This window comes from Panonychus citri, unplaced genomic scaffold (genome assembly GCF_014898815.1).
Source record: "Panonychus citri isolate SS breed McGregor unplaced genomic scaffold, ASM1489881v1 Contig00077, whole genome shotgun sequence".
NCBI classification, from domain to species: domain Eukaryota; kingdom Metazoa; phylum Arthropoda; class Arachnida; order Trombidiformes; family Tetranychidae; genus Panonychus; species Panonychus citri.
This window is the reverse complement of record NW_026515482.1, coordinates 1,447,888-1,473,089: the sequence shown is the minus strand read 5'-3', so window position 1 is coordinate 1,473,089 and position 25,202 is coordinate 1,447,888. Positions and strand designations below refer to the sequence as shown.

The following is a 25,202-nucleotide window of genomic DNA, read 5'->3' as shown; positions in this document are numbered from 1 at the left end:
AAAATGATTGTAGGTAATATGTGGGAGGAGGTAAATTTTGTCATAATTGAAAAGTACCGTTTGTTTCATGATCTTAATCTAATGGTCAGTATCAGTACTGGACAACTGTCCTCTCGCTGAAACTTTTTAAATTAGCCATTTGAAGATAAATTTTGTTTCCTTTTTTCCTATTTTTTTTTGCCTTGACCATTCAAATGATTATTATGATTATTATTATTATTTTTTGTTCCTTATTCATTAGATTTATTTATTGTTATTAACAATTATTACTGACCAATGATTTATTTATTGACAAGAGAGGGAGAAAGTATCAACCCCACCCCACACTCACTCGCACCCACAACTACAAATTCACACTTTCTGTGTGTTTATTTAATTCAGTTGTTGTGTTGTCATAATCATCACCATTATAAGAAAAAAATCTGTCCAATTGTTGACCACTCTCTCTCTCTCTCTCTCTCTCTCTCTCTCTCCTCCCACACCTCGATGTCCATCTAAAGAAGAGCAAAAAAATTGTTCTCTCTCATTATTTTTAATCTTTTGCATAAATTTCCTATTAACTTGACCTTGTCCTTGGTCAGTTAAGCAATAATAGCACTTTCTAATGAACGGTCAGTCAAACAAATACAAACATTTACTGTATTTTTAAACATATACATACATTGACCATCAGACTGGACGGTACACTTAGGGTGGGAGTGATAGTACTCAGGGTGGAGACTCACTAATGGTTTCAGGAAGTGTGAAAATTTTTACTTGTGAATCTCATTGAAAACAACAAATTGATTATTACAATTGTACATTTGCTCAAAGTAAATTTAATCAAATGAAATGAATGAAAAAATCAATGTTTACATTTGAACAGTTACCATTTAAATCATTATCAGTGTTTTCTCACCATAAATCAATGTATTACATTGATTGTCCAGTGGTCAGTTACATTTTTATCATTATCAGTAACTAAACATTAATATAATTTATATATCATCGGATAATTATCATTATCAACTAATCAATGTTTAACTTTTATCAGAATGATATTAATATAAAAATGAAGGAGAGGAAAAAAATTATCCCAATCAATCAGGAAAAGAAACGAAAAATCATCAAATGAATTGACTCAATAATTGATCAACAATTAGTTTATTACAATTGTAATTGTCAAGATAATTAGAAAATAAGGAAAATAAAACTTTGTCGTGGAACAAAAAAGTTGTAATTGGGAAAAAAAAGTTTTTCGATCTTTCGATTAGAACTTTTTTCCCCTTCTTTCTGTTATCGATTTTGTTTGGATCATTTTGTAAAGAGAAACCCTTTTTTTATCATCATCATCATCATCAATTTTCATCATCAATGAAGTGTTGTGATATTTACAATAATAACAAGATTGTTAATCACTTGAGAGTCAAAATCTAAATTGTAATCAACATATAAAAAAGTAATCAACAGTTACACTTCCTATTGATACAGTTACCATATTAATGATATCGAAGGGGAGATTTTGATTGAATTGATGATGATAATGATGATGATTATGATGATGATTATGTATACAAATGTAACTTGATGGGTAAAAAAAAGGAAAGGCGGAGGTTGGAGGTGGGATGATGATGATAATGATGATAAAAAAATGCTAAGAAAAGTTGATCAATCATTTATCAAACTGTTAACCATTGATATTGATACCATTACATTAGCACTTATATATTATTACACCTCGACCTTTTGACCATTAAGGGTATTGTCCAGTTTGATGGATTCATTTTTACTCCTTTTTTTTACATATTCCGGGTAAACAATACACTTGAATATCACAATCAACCCTTTTAATAATGTTATTAACTGTAACAATCAAATATGTTCAACGTAACAATCGTTAACAATTAATAATAAAGGGTTGATTTTTCAACTGACACCTTATACCAGATAAATCATCAATCATCAACAAACTTGATTATTATTATGATAATATAAATACATAGTATTTTTTTTTCTTGCTTTTGTTGGTTAATTGTTTTCCTTAATCCCAAGTTGATTAAGAGCATTATTATTATTATTATTTTCCTCCTCATCGGATTATCATTTGTTATCTGTTTTTAGTTACCGATTGGTGACCTCATAATGATGGCTCCGTGTCCGATTAGGATGATGGGCTTGCTTTTTGTTTACCTGTTCAGGTTTGTCCAGCTAAAAGAGCTAACCTTTTGTGTCCAGTGTCTGTAAATGGACACAGTATAAGCCAAAAAATAGATGATGATGATGATGATGATGATTATGATTATGGTGATTGTGATGATGAGAAGGAGGAGGATGAGGGAGGGAGTCTTAAAAAAAGAGAATATATAAGAAAAGAAAGATTAAGAAATGGAAAGAGAGAGAGAGAGATTTTTTTCTCTCACTTATCTTTTTATCCCTTTGGACACTTTTAACATTTGCATTTTTTTATTTTCATCTATTTAGATATAAGATTTACAAGTACTTTACCATCGTTGACCATCACTGACCATCAGTCTCTTTACAATTTTCTTAACCAGGCTCAACAACAACAACAACAACAACAACAGAAGCCATGAAACATATCAACAACAAGAACAACAAGTAAAGTAAAAAGCAACAGCAGTAAAATTATCAATAGTAAAGGCTCATAAACGATGATGATGATAAACGCAGACACAAGGCCAATGGGCACACGGCTGGCCCACCAGTGGGTCTCTCTCTCTCTCTCTCTCTCTCTCCACCTCCCCATTACCCCACTCTTTTCATTTTTCTAAACTCTTTCTTTTTTCTCAGACAACAGACATCAGTTTGTCCACACTTTTGAAAATCTAGACCCACAATCGACATTTATTCACGTACGTATATAGTAAAAATCGACACATTTGTGTGTTATAAACGCTTTCAGTAGCTTTCAACTTGTAAACACAGCTGATAACGTAATCTATTAACATAGAACTGTAAAAACGGTATCAAAAGAATTGAGAATAAAAAAGGAATATAAAGAGAAAAAAGAAGAAAAAAAAAGTTCTAATTCTATTATCGAACTGGTCAGTCTCTCTTTCATGTCAATTGCAAAGGTACAACAACAGCAACAACGAACAACAAAATGTGATACACCTTTGATAATAATAGTTTTTTTCTCTCTCACTCTCTCTCTCTCTCTCATTTTCTGTCTTGTTTTCTGTAATTAACCCTTACCTTTTTTTTCTTGAAGAAAAAAAAAATGTTTCTCTTTAAAAATATTAATATAAAGGTAAGAAACTGTTACCTGATTGATGGGATTCGCTCTGTTTGTTTCTTGACCATCATAATCATCTTCATCTGACATCCCACCTCCTCCTCATCCTCCTCCTCACATGAACACATGTAGTCTACCCTGTATTTAAGTAGAGAGACAAATATAAATACATAGAGAACTTTGAAAATCAGGTAAAAGTTGTTTTTCTTGTTTATACCTTTTACTTTCTTCCCTTTCTTCATCTTCATCTTCTTCTCTGTCTACATCTTTTTCATCATTCATTTTTCTCTCTCTCTCTTCATCTTCTCCATCCTCTTCATCTTCGTCACTGTATTTTGACAGGACCTTCATTATCCAATAGATAATATCTTCAACCCTCTTTGGCATCTCTCTCACTCTCTCTCTCTCTCTTTCTCTCTCATTTACTCTCTCGGTGGATCAGTAAAGAAGAAGAGTAAAAGATGATGAAGAATGATGATAAACAGTTACTTTCTCTCCTCACTTTATTGTTTCTCTCTCTCTCTCTCTCCTCAGTTTTTTTCACCCAATTTTCACTACATTTAACCGGAAACAGAATTGATAATAACCTTGGATGACCAATGATTTTAAGTTACAAATTGTATTATGATGATGGTGATGATTGAACAGCATAAGAGGCTAATAAAAAGTTATGAGTTTATTAATGTTAATCTCTTACCATTGGATAATATTGGGTAATTTGAAAAAATTAAAGTTTCTCCTCTTTTTAGTATCAAATGGTCATCTCTTCATAATAGATTATCATGATTATAAGGATGATTAAGATTATGGTGATGAAGAGGATGATGATGATGGTAATTGATCATCATCTGTTATCTTTTTAAACCTCTTCCTCTCCTAATGATAACCTTTAACTTGACTGTAATTGATAACTGTCATCATAAAGATAATTACGTTACCGTTAGTTTTTTGTTTCTCTGAAATATTTTTCATTTTTATCTCTTTATTTAAATTTTATCCTCATCCTTATCATCATCATCATCTTCCAATGTGTAAGAAAAAAAAAGGATGAAGATAAAAGCAGACATGAAAAGAAGATGAGGAAGAAAAAAATTCTATCCATTAATTAACCCAGATAATAAATTGCATTCCATCAGCATCTTGATCGTTTATTGTGATGATGGCGATTATATCACATGGTGGGAGTGAAAAGAATATAAAAAAAGCGTGACATGGACAATGGACAATAGTTTACCTTTGGTCATTGTTCAATAAGTGTTCTTAATGTGTCCATCTCTCTCTCTCTCTCTCTCTCTTTATTTCTCTTTGACTGACCATTCAAATATTATCATTGGAAAGTAATAAAAAAACATTTAAAAGAAAATAGAATGTGAAAACTTTTTTTCTTTTCGCATTTTCTTTTCAGCGTAAACACATAACGCAACTTTATTTGTATTACCTCTGAAGAGACAAACCTGAGACGCTATGGTCTCTCTCACTCACTCTCTCTCTCTCTCTCTCTCCATCCTTTTCTTCATCTTTATCACCGTCATCCTTGCATTACTTTTTCTTCATATTCTTTGTCAATTGCTGGCTCACTTCCATCTTTCCATCATCTCTTTTGAGCACAATGAGCTCCGAACGAGTGAGAGAGGGAGGTAGAGAGAGAGAGTGAGTAAAAGAGAAAGAGTAAATTGTGAAAGTTAACTACACAATTAAAAGAATTATGATCATTTTGTTGATGTTAAAATTAACTTTTTTTTGTGTAACTGTTGTTTGTGTCCACCCTCCCCACCCCATATGCTCATGTATCAATACACAACAAGCAAGAAGAAGATGAAGAAAAAAGCTCAAAGGATGAAGAAAGAAAACCAAGAAATATGGTGAAGGAAAGAGTGAGGGGAGAGAGAGAGAGAGAGAAAGAGATACACAAATAGCATTTATACAGGTCACACAGGTCAATAACAGAGATCAGAGATCAACTGTGTATTTCTCTGCCCCTTTGCAGTAAAAACAGACTGACAAACGAGACCCAGTCGATAGAGGTCAATATAGAGTCGGGGTGATGATGGCATTTTGCAAAAAGGTTACTATTTTTTTCTGTTGTTGTTAAAAAGATGGAGGAACCAGAGAAAAGGCATTCATCTTGTTCGCGTGTTAAAATTAGCCTCTAGTTGTGGTAACTCTCTCTCTCTCCTCTCTGTCTCTCTCATGTGTTATTGGAGATGCCGACCCCAGGGTTTTGAAGGAAGTGAAACTTTGCCAGGAAAACGAAAAATTTTGGTGAAAAAAAGAAACGAAAAAAAGTTCTAACATGAAGAATTGATGCAATTTTTAAGAAAAATAAACAAGAAAAAACTGATACAAGCAAAAAAACAAACACAATAATTGCAAAGTTTACTTTTTTACTCTCTCATCATAATATTATGCAATAAATGTATCATGATGAGAATGAAGATGAAGATGAAGATGAAGATGAAGATGATTATGATGATAAAATTTATGATTTTTTCTCTCATCCAATGACTTTTTTTCTGCTTTTTCCATGTATACATATTACTCTCTCTCTCTCTCTCTCTCTCTCTCTCTCTCTCTCTCTCTTAGTATTGTTATCTTTGCTACACTAATGTTGATTTATAATGAAAATAATTATAATGATGGTTAATATAATATGATAAAGATGATAATGGTCATCATTATGATAATCATATCATATGCATATATATTTATCTTGACCAATGGTTAATAATAATAGGTCAATTTGGTTGAGAGAAATTTTTTTCTTCTTCCCAACTCGTTCATTCCCGTTATCATCATCATCATCATCTATGAATATAACATATTTATCAAGAAAATAATAATCATTTATATTCACAGAGATATATTTATATATCTTCTTTATATCATATTTTATCATCTCTCTCTCTCTCTCGGTCATTGGAACACACTGGTCATCAACTCTTTTTATTAATACATTCAGGTTACCTCCTTGTTCCCATATGATTTTCAATATCAAATCGCATCTCTTTTTCACTTCTATTATATTTTCGACGTTAAAATTAAATATATTGGTCACTCTTTTTGACCAATTCATTGTTATCCATTCATTATATTGGTCATCTTGATAATGACAATTTAACTCTTATTGTTATATTTATATATTCAATTAATCGGTTATACATTAGCAACAATAAGAGGAGATAATCAGTTGATTAATTTCTAGACGATTCATCAAAAGTCGAGGATAGAAAAAGTTTAGTCGATTATCAGGTCACTTTTTTGTGTTCGATTTAAATTGAAGTTAATAATATGTTGTTTTGCAGAATTGAAGGAAAAGTTTTTCTCAATGAATAATCGCCTTTCTCTTGAAGCGAATCATGATCATTAAAAGTTATCATTATTCTATCGGTTTATGGTAAGTTTTCACTCCAAGTGAATAAAAACACATGGAAGATGAAAGGAAGATGAAGGAAAGAAAAGAAAGAAACTCTTTTTTTGTTCTCCGGTAAATCGTCAACAACAAGAATGCGATGACCAGATTTCTAAGCTGATTTCCTTTGGGAAGAGAAAAAAATAGAAACTTTTAAAAGGGCTAAAAAAAGGGCTACAAAAGGAAAGAGAGAGAGAGAGAGAGATGATGATGATGAGGATGAGGATGAAAATAGTAAGAAGCAGAAAAGATGAGAGGGTGGAGAGAGAGAGAGAAAGACATAAGTTCAGCATAAGAAAGAGGAGGAGGAAGAAGATGAAAAGTAACGACAAAAAAAGACATTGAAGCAAAAAAGTGAAATGATGGTCATCGAAAAAAAAGAAAACTGTTTTTTCTTCTTTCAATTTTCTCTCTTTTTTTACCTCTTTCACTTTTTTCTTATTCATCTTCTAACTTTCTTTCTCTTCTTATTCTTTATCTTCTGTCAATTGTGACCATAATTTACTTTCGACCGCTTGATGACCATACGTTCACCTTTTCTTCTCTATCTTCTTATCCATCATCGTTATCCTCTGTTTTCTCTTCTTTTCCGCTTCCTCTCTCTCTCTCTCTCTCTTTCTCTTTCACCTAAGCATTTTTCTTCCTTTGCTTGGTTACCCTTTAACTTTCCCCCTTTTGCACGCTTGACCCTTGGTCAGTTAGACAGAGCACAAACAGACACACTGCCACATGTATATATATAGCAACACAATCCTTTCACTCACAACCTTTTCCAAAGGTCAAAAGCAGCTCGTGCCTTGTGCCACTGGACGTTGTCCACTCTCCCTTTTTTCTCCCTCATTCTCTCTCTCTCTCATCAGCTCGTGCAAAAGTTACTATTTTTATCCTCCTTGCATACTTACTTTCCATATCTTGCTTTCTCTTTCACTCTCTCTCTCTCTCTCTCTCACTCTTTTCCTCCCTTCATCTTCCTCCTCCCTCTGTCATGTGTGACTATTGATTTACTTTTGTGATTATTGGTTGTAACCATTGTATATGCGTGTCTGTTTGTCTTATGTGATATTTTAATGCTTGTTACTGTTACTCTTACTGTTATAGTTGTTGTTGATGTTGTTGCAATGTTTCATTTTGGTGTGTTGATAAAAGGATAAAAGATGAAAAGAAAGAGGAAAAACTTTTATTACATCAGCAATTTTACCCTTTTTTTCATCATCCGCATCCTTTTTTTTCACTTTTCATCTTTCACTTCTTTACCTTTGTAATATTTATCATTCTAGCAATAACATCTTTCTATATTTATCCACACATACACACAAATACACTTATATAATATGATTTTTTTGTTCATCACCATTATCATTTTCATCTTCATCTTTTACTCAAAAAGCTTTATTCCAGCTGAAACTCCTATGGGAAACTCAATGAGAATTGCAACTGACCAATGGCTCGCTCAAAATGAAGTCCGATTGTTTTCTTGATTAGAAGGAGAGAGAAAGTGAATGAATGAGTGAGTGAGAGGGAGAAAGAGTGGGAGTGGGAAAAGTCTATGTTATCCTTTTATTTTCTTTAATAACAACCATCTTCTTAGAAGAAGAAAAAAGGGAAATCTTTTCTCTCTCCCTTTCGTTTTCTCTTAGTTTTTGCTATTCTTTTCATCTTTATCATCTTCCAATTCTCTATCATCACCAAATATATATATATATTGCCCATGAGATAAAATCCTAGGAATATAATAAAAGGGAGTCTGAGCATTATATTTATATATAAAAAAGATGCGGATCCTTGGGTCCTATATAAAATTTTATACCAGGTAAAAGATGAGGATGCTAATGCTTTGTGCCTGCATCAGTTATAACACCCAATCATCACCCTTATCGTCTTCTATTATCATCATTACCATTGAACCAATAAGATGATTATTATATGCATCTTGTCCTTTTGTCCTCCTTTTCTCTCCCCATCTCCATCTTCATCTTCATCTTCATCTTCTCATCTCTATTCTCTATCTCTTCATCTATATATATTATCATTTTTATCATCATTATCTTCCATTTTATTCTTCCACCTTAACTACATCCAAGAATGACATTTCTCTCTCTCTCTCTCTCTCTCTCTCTCTCGTTCTTCCAATATAAGAAACATGATATTATCTATCATCTAATTGACTTTTGATCAACATTCTTGCTGACAATTTTCCATAATACTCTCTCACTCTCACTCTCTCTTTCTCTCTCTTTATCTTATATCATCTTCATCATTTGCATAAAAATATGATGATGATGATTCGATGACCATTATGAAATCAAAGGAAGATGAGATGGAGAAGAAAAAAACACATATTCAAGTAATTACCGTTAAAGGAATAATAATAATAATGATAATAAAGGGTAAATAAGAGATGATGATAATCATGAGAATCATCATAATGATGGTCAGTAAGAAGCTGACCAGGAATTGATATTGTTTGAAGCAAAAAGATGTCAGTTTTTGTTGAATACAAACAAACAAACAAAAAACTAATAGTGACTTTTGGTTGAAGAAGCAAAATAATAATAAAAGATTCACTTGATTTACATTTTATTAATAAATATAAAGAGGACTCTTGTTATTGTCTTCTGGTCAGTTTCATCCTTTTTCTTGTCTAATCATCATCCTCATCCTTTTTTTGTCCATCCTCCTCCACATCATCAACTGATCAACCAAAAAGTGACTCTCATAATGATAACACTATAACAAACCTTTTCGCTTTAATTGTAATATCAAAACTCAGACAATTGTCACACTGATTAAAGATGATTGAGTAATTTGGGATCAAGATGAAAATGTAAAAATCAATCAACCAAAATAAATTCTGGATCTAATCATATTGGAAGATCTGACTTTTTTTTCATCCTCATCCTTTTCCTCATCATCATCATCATCATCGACATCCTTATTCATCATCTAATCAATTTCAATCCTATGATATTTACTATCATCACCTTTTTTTGTTTGCTTGTTTGTCTTCATGACGATTCATGGTGATGATCAATTGATTCAATGGTGAAAAAAATAATCTTCATCATGTTCAGAGTGTCAGGGAAACTTTTCAAGAAAGAAAACTTTTCTTAATCTTCTCGTTAATAATATTAGATTATCACTTTAATCAACGTTTTTAATTGATAACCTGTCTTCTTACCTATTGATTTAATTTCTACTTATTTAATATTAGCAATATCATGATGGAGTTTAAATTAATTACCTTTCACTTTGTCATAAACACTCAATATTGGATAATACATATTAATAGATTGAGAAAAGAGAAGGAGAAAAAATCTGATTAAATGTGACAATCAAATTAAATTGGATTAAATCAAAGGTTTATACTAATAATTACACAATTAAACAACCGGAACAATTTACAGCTCAATTTGATTGCTCAATAAATCATTACGATTACAACATATCATCAAATGGTTGCGTATGATTAGTCAATTAACTACAGTTTAATGATCTAATTTCAAAACTAATTCACTTACGAATTTTGAAACAATCAACTAATCATAACGGTTCTTTAATAAGTTCCAAATGATCAGCTGATACAAAAAAAACGAGAAAAAAATATCAAAGAACTTTTTTTTGTTTTCAATTCCAAAGAATTGATAAAAAAATCGATAACTTATCATGGAGAAAACTTTTTTTCTTTCTTTATTCTGATAATAATTCTGAATTTTTCCTCATGACAGGTAAATTATTCCTTCTCTTCATAATGATGATGTATATTCATCATCATCTTTATTATTATTACATTTCTAGGATTGTTTTACATCTTCATCATCTTCATTTATCATTATCCATAAGCATCTTAATCATAAAGATGATCATATTATCATCATCATCAAATAAACACACACAAATTTCACCTTAACAAAAGTAACATTGTCCAACACCCAGAGAAACTTAATGAAAAACCATCAACATTTAACATAATTAAATTAAGGAACATTACTTTTTGCTCTTCATCCCATAATAATCATAATAATCAATAATAATATAATGATAATACAAAAGTGAATCTCAATTTACCCGAAAAAGGATGAAGGATAAATACAAGAAAAAGTTGATGAGGAAGATGAAAGAGTTAACATGAAGCATAGATGAAGATGATGATGATTACTTTTTGTTTACTTTCTCTCTCTCTCTCTCTCTCTCTCTCCATCATATTCAATTCAATCATCATCACCATCATCTTGATCATCATTACTTTCTGGTCACTCGGATGAACAAAAAATGTTGTCAATCTATTGGTCACTATATTAATAGTCCGAGAATGAAAAAAATTCATTCTCACACCAACATATTGGATATTTGATGATATCGATGGACCATTGAATCTTGTCAAATATTAGCAACACGATTAACAATAAGATGATTAATCCCTCTGATTAGTATTGAGGATAATCAATAAATTTGTTTTAATCTTTTAAAAGGAAAAACTTTTCAATAACTTTTATTGATTTTTTTGACTTGATTTCCATTGTAAAATTGATTGTTATTATATTATCATCTTAAAGTTGTAATCTCTCTGGTGATTTGATAATCACAATGAATATTAATTAGTTTGTCTCCAGTTTTTGGTATATGAAGGGGATATTTACAGGTAATAGAAATGAAATTGGAAACATAGATTATGATTGATTAATGGTTGGATGAATTTTCTTGATAATTAATTTGATGGTAATCAATTAGATTGACATATTATAGAGAGAAAGAAATTAAATTCAAACTGTTAAACTTAATTGTTTTTCTGCTTTTTTTTTGCCATATCGGTTATTGTCCCGTTGACCATTATATCAAAGGTTCCCAATTGATGGTGATTATTTTTTGCCTCTTTTGTGCATACGGATTATTATTATTAACATTGGAATACAATGGTCACTACTATGGTAATATTATCAAAAAGTTTTTATGATTTATAAGTGTGTCAGTGACCACTAACCCTTTTCAATACAACGGACTTTTGGAAAACAATCACCAGAGAGAGAGAGAGAGAGAGAGAAAAGGAAAAGATGCTCGAAGTATTGATCCTTAAGCCATTGGTCACTTTTTATTATCTTCATGAAGATTAACCATTTTTTTCATCCTCATCTTTTTGACAGAGAATGTGAAGAAATGAGATTTTGATTTATTTGGGTGAGGCTGTTTAAAGGATAATGTTGGTCATCTTGAAATGAATATAAATGTGAATATTGAAGGAGGAGGAGGAGGAGGAGGGTGGGTGGTTGTTATGGAGGGTTTTAGGTTGTAGATAGAGAGAGAAAGGATTTTGAATATGAAAGTGTGGACACTGAGTGTGTGTGTGTGTCCAAAGGATGAAGATAAAAGTGGCAAGGGATGATAAAGATGATCAAGATTGAATCTAAATGGATGCTGAGTAATAATAATAAATAATAATAATATATTAATAATAATAAATGAAAGAAAAAGGATTGAGAGATGATAAAAAGAGGGAAAGATGACCCTTGACCATTGATGAGAATCTGACATTGTCATTATTTTTTTATTCGCGTTTTTTTATTGTAAAATAACTGGTAAAACTTTATCATCATAACGGTATCTTTTTTATTGGAATAAAAATTGTCACTTATTTTTTTCCTTGATAATGAGATTTTCTCATTCTGATACTCTCTCTCTCTCTCTCTCTCTCTCTCTTTCTCTCTCTCTCTCTCTTTCTATCCTTTTAACTCCCTCTTTCCAGTTATTTAGTCTCTCTCCCTCTCTCTTTCATCTTCTTCATCTTTTTTTGTTCCTGGTGTAAAAGCTTGCTGGACTTCTTGTTATCTTATTAGAGTGGATGACAGAAGATGATGAGAATGTATAAGTTTATTGAATGAGGATAAGTGAGAACTGATAAAGATGAAAGGGGAAGAGAAGTGAGCGAGGGAGAGATAGAGAGAAAGATGGACAGACAAAGAGTAAAGATGAGGATAAAAAGATGGTAGAGATGCGTGTGATTTGAAGGGTTAAGCTTATGATAAAAAGAAGAGGAGAAGAAGAGAGAAGGAGAAACAGAAATTGGGGGAAAGTGGACAGAGGAGAGTGAGTGAGAGAGAGAGAGTGGGCAAAATGGATGATAGTTTTTTCCTTGTCTCTCTCCATCTCTGTTTCCTCTCCTTTTTTACCCTTTCTCTTTTTTTTCATGGTCAACACAAAATGAAATCAAATTCACTCAACAGAAGCAATAACAACAAGAGTAAGTAACAGAAGCATAGTTTACTGACCTAAAGGGATAATAACAATGAACATGAAAATGAAGATGAGGATGAAGATGGATAATGCAAAGAGAGAGAAAAAAAATCATGTACTCATATAAAGTGGATGAGAAAGTAAAAGGTAAAGAGAGAGAGAGAGAGAGAACTCGTGTATATTTGAGAGAGGGAATGGAGTCAGATGATTGCTGTGGGATAAATGATGAAGAAAAAGATGAAATGAAGAGGCAAAAAATAAAGAAGAGATAATGAAAGAATGGAAGATGATGATGATGATGAAAAAGAGGATATCAAATATAAGAGGCAATGGAGGTTCGAGATGAATTAAGCCTTTTTTCTGATCAATCCAGTGGGGATTAGTGGATGATAAGGATGATGAAGATGAGAAGTAGAAAAAAAGAGTAGGATGAGATAAGATGATGAAGTTTTAGGAGAGAGAAGGATGAAGAGTAAAGGCAAAAGACAAAAGAGAAAAGGATAAAATAATGATGAAAGAAGAGGAGAAAGAAAGATGAAGAAGACAAAAAGATGCGTAAAAAAGCAAAGTAACAAAAGGATAATGATGATCAACTGAATGGTCAACATGGAAATGGAAATGAACTGACCAATGAGATTCAAGTTTCTCCATGAAAGATAATAACAATTTTGGATGAGGATGAATTTCACCTGAAAACTTTCGCCCAGAACAATGAATCAAATGAATTGGAGGGATAATTTTCTGTTTGTTTGTTTAAGAAAAAGTATGAGTTTCAAAATTTGACCTTGAAAAATGAGAAAACAAGGTCATACCAATGATCCAATACCAAAAGATTTCAACGAAACTTTAATAATTAAGATGAAAGATGAGGATGATTAAGATGATTTTCTGTATGGATGTAACACTTTAAGCCATTTTCATCATCTTCTTGGTGAAAGTAATAATAACAGTGAAAGAGAAAGAGAGAGAGAGAGAGAGAGTGAGTGAGTGAGAGAGAATGATAAGGTGAGAAGATGATGTTTACCAAGAAAAACAGAATAATCTATTTTATCATCTTCTCTCTTTTTCTGTTTCTCATCCCTTTGAGTTCTTAGTTTTTTCTTCCTATATATTCGCATGATATTATTGATTTTTTTATCCCAAATTCTGTGAGGGGAGAGGTAAAGGGAGGAAATGATGATGAGACACATAAACACACCGAAGAGAGAGAGAGGAGGAGGAGGAGGATGAAGAGATGGATGAAAATGGCGAAAGAAAATCATCAGAGAGGAAGATTTGAAGAAGATGAAACATTCTGATAGAAAAAGTAATAAGAAAGAATAGACTTTTTCTCTTGGTCTTCTCATCATCTTCTCTATCTTCTTCATTTTCTTATCATCTTAATCTTCATCACTCACTCATCTTTATTTGTATTTCTATTTGATGGTCAAATGAAAGTGAATCTTATCAGAATGAATCAATATTCATCATCTACCCTTAGGCAATAACCCATTTTTCCTCTTTTCTCCAGTGTGAGTTGATTAAACTAATAAATTCCAAATCAAATATGATGAAAAAATATTCCATTTTTTGTCCAATCATTGCAGAACTTTTTTCAATTCATTCAATCATCTCTTTACTCTTTATCCTTTAGATTTGTTCATCGCTATGGTTATCTGAAAATCGTCAATAAACTCTTAATAAGTAGCTGGATATGAATCGATCATGATGAGCGTATAAAAAGTTTCAATTAGATTGATGATAATTTTTCATCATCTTTTCAGTTGATTCGAAGATTAAATATACAGTGATGGTGAAAAAGATGATGAAGATGAGAAAGATTTATAGAGTAAGCAGATGATGTTGACCTTGCTAAGAATAGGTTTTTACTCATCATCTTCATCTTCCCTGGATGGTGAAGATTTCGAGGAGGAAAAAAGGTATTATGATGAAGGTAAATGATGATAATGATGATAAAGGGTGTGCAAAAAAAGAGGATGAAAGTGACCAAAAAGTAGAAGGAGAGAGAGAGAGATGGAGATGGAGATGGAGATGATAATAAAAGAGGATAAAATGTATTGGATAAGGAAGAGGAAAAGGGTTTCTCAAAGTCTAACATGATAGAAATTCAGGAGATCAATAAGCTTTTTTTCATCTCACTTTCTTCTTCTCTCTCTCTCACTCTCTTCATCTTCATCATACTGTTTTCTCATAGTGAAACTTTTTTCTTCTTCTTGACTGGAAAAGGATTGACCAGTAGGAATGATGATGATGATGACCAGTAATGATCAATGTCCATCAGGCTTTTGAGATCAAAGTAAAAATGTTATCCATTTTTGATGAGGAAAGCAGAAAAAAAGAAAGATAAAGATGATGATGAAAATGAAGAAGATGAGAAGATGAGAAAAGAAAGAGAAGAAAAAAAAATAAGATGAAGGTCTGAACTCCTTGGGGATAAAAGAGGAGAAATGAGATGAGACAGAATAAAAAGGAATGTTGAGAGAGAGAGAGAGAGAGAGAGAGAGAGAGAGAGAGAGAGAGAGAGAGTAACTTTCTCGTAGAAAGTGAGAAAAGAAAGAAAAAGTAAGAAGATGATGAAGAAGAAAATCCAAAGGGATGATGCTGATAGAAGAGATGAGGAAGACAAGGGGAGGGAGAAGAGGAAGAGGAAGAGAGGGTTAGGAATAAAAATGATGAAAAAAGGGTAAATTAAGTCCTTTTAGTGATACCCTTTTTTTTGGTGATATTTTCACTGGTCAAGCAAAGTGTTAAAGGGATGAGATTCAGATGAAATGGACAGTTAGAGGGAGAGAGAGAGAAAGAAAGAGTGGAAGGTTACTATTAATGGGAAGATGAACAGTAATAAGTAAAAGGATGAGGATGGAGAAAAGAGTAAAGTAGAAACAAAATCAACACGAAAACATTACAAGTGGTACATAAAACATTTGAACGATTTTGAGCTTAATTGGAAAAGTTGAAATTAATTTTAAAATTTTTTGATTAACTTATTCAATCATTCAGAATTTTAATAAACTTTAATTAAATTTTCTGATAAAATTGCAGAAATTAGAAAGATTTTAGTGCAAAATTGATTTTCACTTTATTACAAAATTAACATTAGGTCTATGGAAAAAACAGAAATTAAAATTTTTCAAAATCACATGTATTCTATGGATTTTTGTTTTCACTTAAAACTGATAACTTTTTGGTTCCTAATTTTGAAATTTTGAAAGTACATCTTGTGAATTGACTTTAACCTCTGAACTGTGTGATTTACAATAATTTTCTCCGTCCGTTTGGGTACCAGGTCAATTGACTGAATTTTGAAATATGAAAAATTTTTTTAATTTCTGCAATTTTTATCAGCAAAATTTAAGTAAAAGTTCATTAAAATTCTGAATGATTAGGCTCTAAGTTAATCAAAAAAATTTTTAAAAATTAATTGTCCAACTAATCGCAATTAAGCGTCAAAATCGTTCAAATGTTTTATGTACCGACCTGTATTCCAAGTGGAGCAAAAAAACAACAAGAGAAGACAAAAAAGTTCTGAAAAAAGGAAAAGCTTTAAATTGAATAAGAATGACCATTGATACGCTTGATTATATTGACACTCTATCTGAGTGGTCAGTTTTAGATTGACCATATCATTGGAATGATGAAGATTCTACAAAAATTTTCGGCTACCTTAATGTTGAATTTAGATAAAATTGAATTGAAATCTTTTTTTCGTTTTAAAAATGAATCGTTAGTCATTTGGGATAATCAGTTACTGAACTAAACTTATTCTCGAATATTTTTCATGAAAGATTAACGATTCAGTGTAAATGGTTAATAACTATTTACACATGAACATGAAATCTTTTCATTGAGAGTAACCCAATTATGCTGAATATTGAAATATTATCATGATGAAACTTTCTTTCCTCTCTCCCTTTCAACTAATTGTTATTAACTGTTGATGTAAAACATTTCAATATAAACATTACCCTGAAACTGAATCATAATCATCATGAACATTTTCATTTTCTCCAGTGTTTATATTTACAATTCTTGTTTACCTAAAGTTTTTTTTTCTTCTTCTCTTGAATTCAATGAATTTCTCAGAAGTTTCTTCCCATGATATTCATTAGGGTTACTCAGTGGGGATAAAGTTCTGTATGTGTTTTTTTTGTGCTCAAAAATTATCATTATAAATTATTAGAGAAAAGAAAAAAAAATGAAAAGAAAAATATTCTTTTTCTATATCGTATATAAAATAGGTGATTGATAAAAATGATGTTGATACAAAAGATGATGAGGATGCTGATGATGCAAAGAGCATGATCAAACCTACCTTAAGAAGGAGGATCTATCATCATCATCCATTGGTATTATGTGATGATAAAAATGATGACGAGAGAGAGAGAGAGAGAGAGAAAGAGATGAAGCCGATTGCGTGACTTCGAAAAATTATATTGATCTTATTTAGATTCTATTCGATTTTTTTTCTTCTTGTTCTGTCTGTTTCGAAGCTTCGATTTCATGGAGGAAACAGGAAGAGAAAAGAAAAGTTTTTTTGTTTTCGTTGTTTGCGTTTCTTTAATTTGTTTCTCGATCTTTTCGTCACTGGGAAGATGAACATCGGTCAAGAGGTTGTGGTCATCGTGGTAAAAGGTGATGATGATGACGAGGGTGGGATGAAAAGGAAGATGAATCAATCAGACTTAAAAGCATCAGAATCGGAGGTTGAAACATCATATGAGCTTCTGAATTGTAATTAGGATATTTAATTGTTGGGTGGATAAGTTTTTAACCTTTTTAGTGGTCAGTTAAAGTCTACTGTCCATCTCTTTACAAATGAATATTTTGTTTATGATTCTCTCTCTCTCTCTCTCTCTCTTTTTTAGTCTACTTAAGGCTTACTGACCAGTTAAAACTTGAATGGTCATTAAAGTAGCCACAGTAATGATACACTGACCCTTTGAAGAAGCTGAAAAAGTGAAAGTTGTTTCAAATTGGTTATTGATGTTTAATAATAAGTGGATCACAATTAGGCTAATGAAAGATGATGAGTGATGAGTAAGATGATGATAATTATGAGGATGATAATATTAATGAAGAGAAACGGGAAAATGGGATGGACAAGATTGAGAGAAGAAAAAAAAACTAATTCTCCATCAAAATGATTTTCGATTTTCATTTGACCAACTCCCTTTCATTACCGTTACTTTTGAGTATCAAAGAGTTACCAGAATTGACTGACCACTCTTTACCCCTCCTTTTATACCCAAATTTTATGATAGCCACTGGTCATCATCAAGAGAAAAGGGTCACTGGTCAGTCATCATCACTGACATACAATTAGAATAAAAAAAAAGTTCTATTTGCGAACAGAATTAATTTTTTTTTCTTCCATTTCCACTTCGATTCTCAATTACCTGTTCAATGATTTCCAATAGATTTCCAATTGATCAACTAATCATTAATTACTAACTGATTGCCGATATCAATGTGAGCTTGGTAATCAGTTGATTATTATAAGTTTCAAATTAACACTAAGAAGGAAAAAAAAGTTAATTGTTTATTGAGAAAACTTTTCTCCCATCAAATTGATTAATTGTCAACACAATCAACCAATCCAGTGTAAATTACTGATTATTAATTGCTGGTAATTGTTTATTATCTTACCCTTTGACCAACTAGACTAATTAAACTAAACAACAACTAATAATTTACTAGAAGTAATTTGATTATTTGATTAACAACCAACTTTTTTTTCAAAAAAAAGTCAACAGAAATCAACAAACCCCAAAGGGTTAATACAGTAATTCACACAAACAACTTAATTAACAGTAATTAAAATAAATCATATGAGAATTTTTTTTAGTTGAGTAAAAAATCATCAATTCAAACAATCAAATCTAACAGTTAATTGTGAAAATTTTTGTTTTTCTTCATTTTGAGCCGAAGAAAAAAAAATTAAATCAAAATATTGACTTTTAATTGTCTCCCAAGAATTGGCAATATGTTAACAACAAACAATTTCAATCTACTGAAGAAAAAGTAATTTACCATTTAAATTGCAGAGTTTACAATCTAATTTGTCAGTTAATTGTTACACCTAAGAGAAAGTAAAAAATTGATTACGAATTTCGAATCGAATTTGTTGTTTTTTTTTGTTCGAAACAAAAAAACAAAACAAAATCTCGTCGATTTATCAACAATTTTGCTCATGTGCCCATAGACTTTTCCTATGTATTTCTCCTCCTACAATCTCTTTAAGACTCCACCTTTTTCCTCTGGCAAATGATGATTTTTTTGGCTGTTTCTCTCTCTCTCTCTCACTCTCTCATACTCTCACTATTCCTTCATCATCAGTACATTCATAGATCTTGACCTGGTCGAGTGTGTGTTTACCTCTCACTTTTTGTTTTCCATTTTACAAGAAAAGTACAAAAACCATATCGAAGTTAAAAGTTCGTAACAACAGTTAACTCACCGAAACAACAACAACAAAATTATTGCAAAAAGTGAATTCGTTCATCGTGTGCGTGCGTATCTCGGACAGTTGTGTACACCTTTTACTCTCTTCTCTTGACCACCACCACCACCTCTTCCCTCTGCTATTTTTTCCTCCTCCTTATCATCATCTTTCTCTCTTTCTCTTGCTCTCTCTTTTACCTTTCTTACCTTTTATCTTCATCTTCATCTTCCTCTTAGTCTCCTCCTTTGCTACCTTTCTCTTTCTCTCTTTTTGTCGAACAAAAAAAAAGAAAGAGAATGAATTTGCGAAAAAATAAGAAACCACCTACACCGGATCTAAATATGAGTACGAACTCAGTTGCTCTTTACCATCCAGTGAGTGATGTTTATCGACGAGGTCCAAAGACCAAAAGAAAACCCTTAATAGTACAAGATCATCAATCGTTAACCTCAACATCGGCATCAACCTCATCATCAACCACAAACGCTACAACAACGACGACAACAACAACAACAACAACTTCAACAATGTCAATATCAATGTCACCACCAAATTCAAGTTCACCTTCAATCGATTCAATTAAATCATCATCACCTTTCCCATTAATCGCCAATAAACCAACAACTCTACCTCTCCCATTATTAACCACAACACTTTCATCATTTCGTGACTCAAAATCATCTTCATCCTCATCATCTAATAACAACAACAACAACAACCGATTATCATCATCGGTAAATCGACCTCGTCGTTATAAGTGTAAACAATGTGAATATATTGCCATATCTAAGCACGATTTTTGGACCCATCGTCCAGTTCACATTAAACGTGAGAAACAATTAACCTGCCCTAATTGTCCCTTCGTAACCGAGTTTAAACATCACTTGGAATACCATTTACGTAATCATTTCAATTCCAAACCTTTTCTGTGCTCATTTCCCGGTTGTAAATATACTTGTGTCAACAAATCAATGTTAAATAGTCACCTTAAATCACATTCGAGTGTTTATCAATTCCAATGTAAGGATTGTTCCTATGCGACAAAATATTGTCACTCCCTTAAGATGCACCTTCGTAAACACAAACATCAGCCCTCACCGGTACTAAATTTAGACGGAACCGTTAATCCATATCCGATAATTGATGTCTATGGTACTAGAAGAGGACCTCGACCTAAAAGGAAACAATCATCATCATCTTCATCATCATCACACAATCAACAAAACCAACAAAACAACAACAACAACAACAATAATAATAATAACAATTTACAATCTAAATCATTGAATCAAGAAACTTCCTCATCTAAGAAACAACATCAACCGTTATCATCATCATCATCTTCAACTGCATCTTTATCAATGGCAACTATGTCAATATCAATGTCCCCACCTAATTCATCATTATCACATTCACCTATTCAATTATCAACCTCAACTTCAACCTCGACATCAACAACAACACCAACATCATCATCTACTACAATTACTAGAAATAATAATAATAATAATATTAAATCAACTCCTTTCCCTCAAATAGCCAATGAACCTACAACTTTACCTTTACCTCTGTTGACCACATCACTTTCATCACTTCGAGATTCAAAATCATTCTCATCATCATCTTCTTCTTCATCTTCTTCCTCTTCCTCTTCATCATCAAGAACAGCAACAATGTCGATATCAATGTCCCCACCAAATTCATCTCTCTCTCATTCACCCATTGAACTCACAGTCAAATCATCACCTTATCCCTCATCCCTGACAGGTAAACCACCTCATCATCTACCTCTTCCACTCTTAACCTCCCTTTCGAGTCACGATTTTTGGACCTTCAGTGAGGACGTTCCCCTGGACTTGACCAGTAAAAATATCACAAATAATAACAATAATTATTGTAAATGTAAATATTTGTCATAATAATAATACATGTTAAGTGTATTTGAAACACACACACACACACAATACAATTTAAAATGAAAACTTTGTCTCCAATTTAATTATTATCAATGAAATTGACTCGATAATTTTTACAATTATCTAATTGTAATTGTAAATGTTTGTTTTCTCAGCAACTAATTGAAAGGGTAAACTTTTGTTTTTTTTTACATCTAATTAACTGATTAAAATGTAACTAATCCAATTAACAGTAATCACAATGAAAATATTTAATTGGCTGTCAATTGTGTAAATTAATTGTCAACCAGGTTAATAAGTTTCACTTTCTAGTGGTCAGTTTATAATTATCAGGTATCACTGTCCATCTATATGAACACATAAATAATAGAGATATGGTAATTACTATGGGCTATTAACAATTTACAAACATTGTTAATTGTTTAGTAATAATTGATTGATAACAATAATGATAACAATTATCATTTGGGAAAAAAAAAGGAAAACAAAAAAGTTGAAAGTTATTATAATATTAGTTTCTAGTTAAGGGTCAAGAAAATAATAATAATAATTGATTGGTAATAATGATAATTTAAATGGTCAAGAACAGTAATTATGGGCCATAAAAATCTGTGTAATGGTCAATTTAAGTCAAATATTTAAATCAATTTACCTTTAAGCCTTTCAAATTTGACCATCAGTAACAATGGTGATCAATTAACACGAGAGAGAGAGAGAGTAAGACAATTAACCAATCCAACAATTATCAATTCTATCTGGATAAGTGTTAAATATAAAGACACTTATAACTGACCAGTCAGATAATATGTTTTATGAGAAGAGGAAAAAAAAAGTTATCATTTTTTTACTTTTGGTGACACTTTTATTGGCACCGGTGGAACCACAACAGTCATTATCATCCATCCAGTTATCATCTTTACCTTGATCATCATTATCATCCTTAATTCAGCGGTTTACCTTTTCATCGATAAAATAATGATAATTGTATCTTTATGACCTTTGATTTTTTTTGTCAACGTTGGAAAGGTAAGCACTTGACCGGTGGTCATTTTTTGTTTTCCTGTTTACCATGTATCACTTTCACTGAATGTGAAAAGCAACAAGGTTAATGATTTATATCACTAGAAAGTGATGATAATCTTGACTTTGATTATTTGGAAAACAACAGAATTTTTTTTTACAGAAATTTCAATTTTTTCTTGGAGAATTGATTCTTTTTTTTTGCTTTACAGTTTAGTCCAAGTTTAGTTTTCAATTGGTCAAGTTAAGTGACCCCATGCAGATGTATTTAACATTGGTGAACTCTTCGATACCAAGGTGAGATCCTTCCCGACCAAGGCCACTTTCTTTTACTCCACCGAACGGAGCTTCGGCACACGAAATGATTCCAGCGTTAACACCAACCATTCCAACTTGAAGGGCTCTGGAAACTCTGACAATTTGATCTAGAGAAGAGGAATAAAAGTAACCCGCTAAACCGACACGGCATGAATTGGCCTTGCTGATGACTTCTTGCTCTGTTTCAAAGGGAACGATAGCAGCCAATGGTCCAAATGTTTCCTCTGAACAAATTTTCATACTCTCTGAAATATCGGCAATCAATGTTGGTTCGAAAAAGTTTCCTTTAATGTGTTTACCGCCGACAATCAGTTTACCCCCTTTGGCCAGTGCATCGTCAACATGAGCTTTAACCTTATCTAAGCCCTTCGAGTTTACTAAAGGTCCAACGGTTGTGGCCATGTCAAGTGGATCACCAACCACAAGGGATTTTGACATTTCCTTGGAAAGAGCATCGATAAATGGCTGATAGACTTTCGATTGAACATAAATACGATTAGCGGAGACACAAGTTTGTCCAGTATTACGAAATTTTGACGCGATACAGCCTTGAACCGCGGCTGGTATATCGGCTGAATCGAAAACAATGAAAGGAGCATTTCCACCAAGCTCAAGACAAACCCGTTTGACCGTCGACGCTGAAGAGGCCAATAAATGTTTACCCACATTAGTTGATCCGGTGAACGATATTGCAGCAATTTTAGGCGATTGAGTTAAAACGGAACCAATGGTCGAGGCCTCATCTCGAGAAGAGGTGATAATGTTTACCACTCCAGGCGGGAATCCGGCCTCTTCTACAAGTTTACCCAATGCTAAACCAGAGAAAGGCGAATCTTCCGCTGGACGAATGACCGCTGTACACCCACAGGCAAGAACGGCGGCCAATTTTCGGGTTATCATTGCATTTGGAAAATTCCACTAAAAATTAAAGAAATGAAAGAAGAAAAAAGATCAAATCAATAACAGATCAATTAAAAAATCAGATAGAGAAAGTTAATTAAATGTCGTGAACGAGTAAACAATCAATTGGAAATTATTTGTATTTAACTTTGACACTTTTATGATAACTCGATTGTCAACAACCACAACCATCATCACAATTATCTTGGACTCAGCGGTTTACCTTCAATTTAACAATCATAGTTAATTGAATCATTTTTATGGCCTTTTACCCTAAAGGGTTGAGTGTGTGAATGTGAGTGGGTTAGTGTTGGTTTTCTGGTTCTCACCAAAATCTCAGCAACAGGGTTAAAGGAGGATGAGATTATAATTATTGGAGAAACTTTTTTTAACATCGAATCGTCAACATGTTAATGTTAATTTGTTGCTTGTTCACAAGAGCAAGAAAAGATCAACAAATCTAGTTGACGGTTTTAAAGGTGTTCGATTGGAAGATTTAAACTGGTTGATTATCCTTGGAAACTAATCTAGTTTTTTTTTGTCTTGGATTAAATTAGTTGATCCATCATACTTTTCCCACTAATTGGTTGCTGATTTTGGGCTTCGATCTTCAGTTTCTTTCCAGTTATTATCCATATTTATGGTGATGAATTTTTACATTTTGTTTGCTTCTCTCGACAAAGTTATCGCCTAAGGGTTGACTATGAGTTCTAAATGTAAGAGGATTAGTGTTGATTTTGAATCTTTTACCTTCTCTCTCTCTCTCTCTCTCTCTTTTTGTCTATTTCTTATAACCTTTATAAGAGTCAAGAAGAGGAGAAACTAAGATTTGGGAAACAAAGGTTATTAAGATGAGTTGTTATCATTGGTCCAGTTTTGTTTGACCAACAGAATTTTGTTCAATTGATTATTTTCCTACGAATCAGTTGTCTCGACTTACTGGTGTTATTATACCAACTGGTCCAATTGGTTCTCGAATAAAAAGTGTCAACGAATTTGGGAATGGACTTTGAAACATTTCACCGGAAATTCTTTTCGCCTCTTCGGCGAACCACTCGAAAAACGAAGCTCCATAATTTATTTCACCTTTAGATTCGCGTAAAGGTTTACCCATCTCCAGACTAATCAATTCTGCTAACTGGTTACCGTTCTTCATTTGAAGCTCAAACAATTTTCTCAACAGGGTTGATCGCACCTTGGCCGAGGTGTTTTTCCATTCATGGAAAGCACTAGAAGCAGCATCTATGGCCGAAATTGTGTCTTTCTCTGAACATTCTGGTGCGTATCCAATTATCTCCTCGGTTGCTGGATTGGTTACTTTAAATTTCTTTCCACTTGAAGAGTCAACCCATTTGCCATTGATAAATACCTTGTCTAAAAAATAATCTGATGACAAACATGATTTACTTGAATAATGGCAACAATCAGACATATTTGATGATAATAAAGATGTCCTTTGATATCGTAATGATGATGATACAATTGATAGAAATGGAATGCAATCAAAAGAGGTTAAATTAGACAGAATCAATTTACTTCTAGTAGCGAATTGAATCATTTTGAGTGGAATTTATTAAATAAATTTTATATTCTAAATGAAACAATTAAATTAACTAATCATTTGAAAGACATTGGGCTAATCACAACGATTTACTATCAACGAAAATTCAAAACAAACAGTTATTTTCACGAATCTTCGTGAAAATAGACCAAAAGTGTTATTCTAACAGCGAAAAA

The 25,202-nt window shown here is 32.2% G+C and overlaps 2 protein-coding genes across 2 annotated transcripts; one reads left to right on the top strand and one right to left on the bottom strand.

The window, feature by feature from the left end:
• The first annotated feature begins 18,711 nt into the window (after positions 1–18,711).
• Positions 18,712–21,272, top strand: LOC128387104 (protein hunchback-like). Its single transcript, XM_053346259.1, has one exon. It carries the CDS (start codon positions 19,608–19,610, stop codon positions 21,228–21,230), a length of 1,623 nt encoding a protein of 540 aa, XP_053202234.1. The 5' UTR covers positions 18,712–19,607; the 3' UTR covers positions 21,231–21,272.
• A 794-nt stretch (positions 21,273–22,066) lies between these two features.
• On the bottom strand, positions 22,067–25,137 carry LOC128387103 (glutarate-semialdehyde dehydrogenase-like). The gene is made up of 2 exons (XM_053346258.1): positions 24,406–25,137; positions 22,067–23,483 (listed from the first exon to the last, which is right to left on the bottom strand). Exons 1-2 carry the CDS (start codon positions 25,021–25,023, stop codon positions 22,479–22,481), a joined length of 1,623 nt encoding a protein of 540 aa, XP_053202233.1. The 5' UTR covers positions 25,024–25,137; the 3' UTR covers positions 22,067–22,478.
• Between the last annotated feature and the right edge of the window lie 65 nt (positions 25,138–25,202).

What these genes read in the sequence shown, in the direction of transcription:
- LOC128387104 (XM_053346259.1), top strand. Translation starts at nt 19,608, where the DNA reads ATGAATTTGCGAAAAAATAAGAAACCACCTACACCGGATCTAAATATG.
- LOC128387103 (XM_053346258.1), bottom strand. Translation starts at nt 25,023, where the DNA reads ATGATTCAATTCGCTACTAGAAGTAAATTGATTCTGTCTAATTTAACC. An exon ending in CAGTTGGTATAATAACACCA is followed by an intron (nt 23,484 to 24,405) that starts GTAAGTCGAGAC and finishes TTTAATTTTTAG; the next exon opens with TGGAATTTTCCAAATGCAAT.